General features: G+C 54.2%; 1 protein-coding gene across 1 annotated transcript in view; it reads left to right on the top strand.

The window, feature by feature from the left end:
- Nucleotides 1-109: 109 nt before the first annotated feature.
- LOC107114888 (death-associated protein kinase 2-like) overlaps nt 110-5,667 on the top strand; it is a gene marked incomplete at its 5' end in the record, with an annotated part of 6,450 nt that continues 892 nt past the window's right edge. Inside the window, 6 exons of the mRNA XM_015416493.1 lie at nt 110-233; nt 1,760-1,808; nt 2,804-2,830; nt 3,554-3,706; nt 4,132-4,177; nt 4,921-5,010. Of these exons, the coding sequence (XP_015271979.1) occupies nt 110-233; nt 1,760-1,808; nt 2,804-2,830; nt 3,554-3,706; nt 4,132-4,177; nt 4,921-5,010 (489 nt within the window). The remainder of the gene's footprint in view (nt 234-1,759; nt 1,809-2,803; nt 2,831-3,553; nt 3,707-4,131; nt 4,178-4,920; nt 5,011-5,667) is intronic.

Below are 5,667 nucleotides of genomic sequence, written 5' to 3'. Positions count from 1 at the left end.
TTCCTTCCTTCCTTCCTTCCTTCCTTCCAAATGCTCTTGAGCTGCATGGGAGTTTCCTTTTGGCGTAAGGTTTTGTCGATGCCACTTAGGGCCTTTGTCTTTTCAACAGCCAGAAAATATCATGCTGTTTCAGAAGGGCGACCCCAAGATCAAGATAATTGACTTCGGCTTGGCTCAAAATCTGAAGGAAGGAACCACCTTCAAAAGCCTGTGTGGGACTCCACAGTACATTGGTAAGGGCCACGCAAACCACGGTCCTCCCCAGTGTTCCCTCTAAGCTGAGTTAGGGTGAGCAGGCTCCCAGTTTTTTAGCCACCAGCTCACCCATTTTCTGTCTTCGCTCAGGAAGGAGGGCTCCAGGGCAAACTAATGTATACAGGAGCCAAATCGCTCACAACTTTGATGCCAGTAGAATTCTTGCTCACAAGACTCCACAGCTTAGAGGGAACATTGGTCCTTTCCTGTCCCCGATTCTAGGGTGAGGAATAGGCCCCCCCAACCTATAACTCTACTACTGCAGGCCGTGGTGGTGGTGGTGCTGCATGTCAGAGTGTTCCCCTGAGTTTGGGGGGGGGGACGGTATGCAGAAGGTGAGTAAGCCGGTTGCTGCGTGGTCTTCTCTCCATTTGCTCCCCAAGGAAGCTTCTGGAAGAAAAGATCATCTCTTAGGGTACTCTCTAGGCTAAGAATGGGTTAGATCCCAGGGATCTGTTCTGCGAATGGCAGCACTGGCCTCCATTAGCAGAAAAGATTCACGGGATCCAGTAAAGGTGGGCAGAGAGAACCCACGGATTGTATTTGGACCGTGGAACCCCTGCAGAGGCCTCTACAGGTAAGCTACTCTTCTCCCTCCCCCACAACGAGAGAGGCAACATTTCTGGAAACTTTGAATCTGTAGGGAGGGCTTTCAAATTTAAATTTCGTTTATGCATCATTTGTTCTGCTAGCAGATAAAATTGTGCTGTTTGGCATATTGATGGACTTCAAAAGCATAATTGTCTTAATTTTCTGCTAGGAAACACTGAACTCTTTAATCTCTGATAATGTATTTACATTGAATATGTTATAGTACAGTTATAGTTGTTGCCAAACTTTATTTACATTGAAACAAAAAAGGTTCTTGAAAATGTTGTGCAGAGCTGTACTAGTGGTACAGAATTATTGGTCTGTACTAGTGCTACAGGTGGTCTTACATAAAAGTTTTGCGCTACGCGTTTTAAGTAGCCTTTTGCCTTTCATTGCACTCCTTCCAAAAGGAAAAAAAAATCAGATTTTTTTCCAGTTTCTTCACAAATTTCCCAATTTTTCCATTGGGAAAAATGTGAAAGTCCTCCGACTTTTTTTGTGCTATATACGTTTTGAACAAGTGGGAGACTTCTTGGGGTTTCCCAGCTCTGTCGTTTTGTTTGGCACGTGACCCAACGCAGAGACTTTGGTCAGCAGCCGGGAGGGAGGGACACCGTGGCCGCCTGGCTCCCGAGAGTGCCGCAGGGGCGCATGCATGTGCTGCCACCCGGGGCTGGGCCTCCCCCCTCTCGTCCTCCTGGGTCTGTATAGGTCGGAGTGGCTGCCCTTTGCTCCCCCAGGGGGGCACCCCTCGTCCGCTCCTTCCCGTCCTAATTTCTTCTTCCTGCCGTCTGCTGACTGATGAACTGAAATGGGTTTTTTTTTTTAAAATCATACCTGCCGTCTGCTTCGAGTCACATTGAGAAAGGTAGACTGTAAATGAAATTAATATTAATTAATAATTCTTCCTCAGCCCCTGAAGTGATCAACTATGAGGCCCTGAGCTGCGCGACGGACATGTGGTAAGAGCCACGGGATGGCGTTTCTCCAGGTCTGTATGCACCCACGGCGCGCGGGGATGGAAGCCAGGCTGCCTACCGCCGACTTCAGGAAATAAAGCCACGCCGACTAATCCAATACGGGGTGCATTTATCTGATTTATTCGAAACGGGGAGGGGGGGCTGCATGGGCTTTCAGGGGGATCTCACCCCCCCCCCCGTATCCCCCTGCCCCCCACCATCTCCTCTTCCTCTTCCCTGGCTGTCCCCGTAAGCCTATCGCCTTTTCCTGCTTCGTTCTCTCCTACCCATCCACTAGCCAGCTTACCTTTCTCTTCCCCCTGCCTTTATTTATACATTCGAAGTATTTCTGTGCCCCCTTTCCACCCTCTCTTCAGCTTTCCCTCCCTCCCTCCCTCCGGAAAGCAGCGGTGCCCAACAGTGCAGGGAGTGAGTCTGCAGTGGTTGCGGTGGGGCCTGTCCCTGGCAAGAACTCCTCCTTCAGGGAGGGGAGGGGGCTTTTTTGTGAGACTTGGAAGGCAAGGCAATACTGTTGTCGTTGCCTAGCAACCACCCAAGGTCTCAGAATGTTATGTCACTGGATTCTTTTCTTAAAGCTACAGGTGTTGTTTGTGCAATTTTGGGGAGTTTTAATCACCCAATGTATTTTTTTATTTATTTTTTAGATTTCAGGTATTTTTGCAAACCTGGGGCTTCCTTCAGGTTTGTAGAGAAATCTCCTGTCTGTCTTCCTCCATCTTGCAGGTTTTTGATGCACCCTCTCTGGCCTGGTTCGAAATTAGATGTATGATATTCGTGTGCCATTTTTCTCTTTGGGCTTCAGAGGGCATGAAGCAGACTGTGGGGTTTTTTTTAAAGGAGTCACACCCCGGGTGATAGGTGCTTTCCTGTCCTCTCCGTCTCCCTTGACATGATCCAAACCAGCTGCACGCGGTGTTGGGTGGGATCGGTGTCCACCACCCTGGATTCCCTTAGGGGGGTGTCTCTTTCTCTTCCAGGAGCATTGGCGTGATCACATACATCTTGTAAGTACCCCAGACTGATTCTCTGTGGACTAGGGTGGGGCTTGGAGGGGAGTGAGATCCCACTGGGGGCTTGGGGGGGGGGACTTGTGTGCTTTGCGCCTCACAGGCAGGCGGTGCGTGAAAGGACACGCAGGCCAAGTCTCTGAGAGGGCACTGCTCCCCCACCCCCAGCGCCCTGTGAGCTCCCTTCCGGAAGACGGCCCTCTTGGCTGGGCTGCTGTTGGGGGACACAAGGACTCCTGCCTGCGTGCCTCGCTCCCCTTTCAGACCCGGGGGGGGGGGGACGGGGCGACCATGGAGGGCGGGTGCTTTTGGTGTCACATTGGAGCTGGTCACATCAGCACTGGAGTGGATAGGCTTTGGTTCAGTTCTCATAGAAGTGCATCCTGAATGGTTTGAAGCTGCCCCCCAGAATAGGGGAAGGGCGTGCTTCTGCGAGGTCCCACCTGATGGTGTGTTGATGCCTCGAAACCTGTTGTTTAACTGTGGTGTTTATGTTATGGGGTATCTTGAAGGGGGGGAAAGAGATCCCACTTGGAGAAGGAGGGCTGCACTTTGCAAGTCAACCCAGTCATATCTTCTCTTGGCTTTTCGCGAGGGGGCTCCAGATGAGCCTAATTTGCCATCCTCTGGCTGTTCTTCTTTAAAGCCTTGTTTAAAAGAAGCTGGGCTGATTTACGCTGCTGGCCCCCAGCGATGACGCGTCCCTTTCTCTCCCCGCAGGCTGAGCGGTATGTCTCCGTTCCAGGGGGAGACGGACACCGAGACGCTCTCCAACGTCGTGGCCGGCTCCTATGAGTTTGAGGACAAGTATTTCAGCCAGACTTCGGAGCTGGCGAAGGACTTCATTCGACAGCTGCTGGTGAAGGAGCCCGGGTGAGGCTTCCCTTGCCCTCCTGGTGGCTCTGTCCGTCGGGGGTGTGTGTGTGTGTGTGTGTCTTTCTGCAGCTGCTGGACCGCCTCGGCCCCTCCGCCACAGTGGTCTGTCTGTGAATCGGCCAGGGGCAGGTGGGCCTTGCCTGGGGCAGCCCTGTCAGTTTCAGGCCACGTCTGAACAGCCTTTTTCCATGCTGGGGGGGTCTCTCTCCAGTGGCTCCGGAGAGAATGTGGGTGGCTCTGGCGGGGGGGGGGGCGCCGGGGTAATGGAGTCCCGTGGGAGTGTGGGTTAGGGTCTCCCTGCCCCCCCGGTGCATGCCTGCTTCTTGCCAACTGGTCTTGCTGAGGAGCAGGAGAGGCGTGCGCGGGGGGGGGGGCCTTGTGGTACAACAGGGAACATCGTTTTCTGTATTTCTGTACTTCAGGAGCCGAATGACAGCGGCCGAATGCCTCCTCCATCCCTGGATCAAGGTGAGGGCCTGCAAGGCGAGATGCGGGGGGAGCCTGTCCATCCGCCCTTCCCTCTTTCGGTGGGATGAGAGGCCACCTTAAAGGCTGTTTTTATGGCAAGCGGAGACCTCAAGGGCCCGGGGGGGGGGGGCATTTTTCCCAATGATTTTTTCCCCTATGATTGGAAAAATTTAGGCAGCTCTGGAAAAAAATCCCTCTTAAATATTTTCTCTTCTGGAATGAGTTAAAGGCTCTTTAAGGCAAAGATTTCATGTGGATTGCGTAGCATTTCCCCCCAAATGCACGACGGAAGGTGCAGCAGTACTGCATGCTTGCAATTTTGCTTGTCGGAAATGGGGTCAGTTTGTACTTCTAAATTCCATATATACGCTAAAAAATATTTTAACTAAGTTATAAATGATGCATTTTATGCTGTTAAAACTATCACACGAGCTTAGGTTTGATAAGTATGTCTTGCATGTATTACTATAATTTCCCCCCGAATTTCTGGGGTTTTATCCCCCTGGGAGATATCTGGAATTTTTGCACCTCTGGGGGCAAGAAGCTCCCCCCCCCCGACCCAGGACTCTCCTTAGGCTTAAAAAGTGCTTCAAGATCCCATGGGGGGGGCAATCTTTGAACCTGCAGTCGGCCTTCCCCTCCCCTTCTGTGCGCCTCTGTGGTGTGCGGGGGGGGGGGGTAGCCGCGTCTGCCTGACACTCTGCGTGTGCGTGTGTGTGTTCCCCCTCCCCCCTCCCCCGCAGCCCCTCAACCGGAAGCAGGCGGTCAGCCGGAACCGGTCCTCGATCAACATGAAGAACTTCCGCCGGTTCAACGCTCGGAGGAAGTGGAAGGTAAGGGGTTAGCCGGGCAAAGGTACGGGTGCCCCTGGAGCCACAGGTGGGCAGGAGGGCACCCCAGCGCCCAGTCGGAGATGGAGGGTGTCATTGGGTAGGATTCAGTTGCATTAAACCCCCCCCGAAGTCTGTTGCTTTTTAAAATGTGAAATGGTCCGATCCTGCTGGGGAGGCAGAACACCCCCACCCCACAGACGCTTCCAGGCAGGCCGTGAGTCAAGTCCTCTGGCTGGCCGGGGGGTGCAGCATGACCGTGTCAGGCCGTGCGGATGGGCCTCCGGGGAGCCGCCCCCCCCCCGTCAGATGGCTCCTGGGCGCGCCAGGCTCTCCCATCCTCCAAGAGGGCTGGCTCAGAAGGGGGCGGTCGAGGAGGGCCGCTGCCTCCCGCAGGCCATTCCCCGATTGGGGGGGGCAGGGCCAGACCCTGCTTGGGCCGTGGCGGATCTTGCTGTCCCGGCAGAGGGTGTGAGGAGCGGGGACGGGAGCCGCTGGGTTCATGCAGGGAGGGCAGGGCCTTCTGATGGGCGGCCCCCGACCCGGAAGGGGTTTTCTGGCCAAAGGCGGAACCCGAACTTGAGTCCAGACACTGAGCGGCAGGCAGATCTGTGGGGCTCCTGTCTTGAAGAGAAGCCCGCCGGCGGCGGCCAGGGGTGG

Source organism: Gekko japonicus, unplaced genomic scaffold (assembly GCF_001447785.1).
Source record: "Gekko japonicus isolate JY-2015 unplaced genomic scaffold, Gekko_japonicus_V1.1 scaffold2456, whole genome shotgun sequence".
Classification (NCBI taxonomy): domain Eukaryota; kingdom Metazoa; phylum Chordata; class Lepidosauria; order Squamata; family Gekkonidae; genus Gekko; species Gekko japonicus.
Note: the sequence above shows the minus strand (reverse complement) of the source record. Positions and strands in the feature narration are given on the sequence as shown.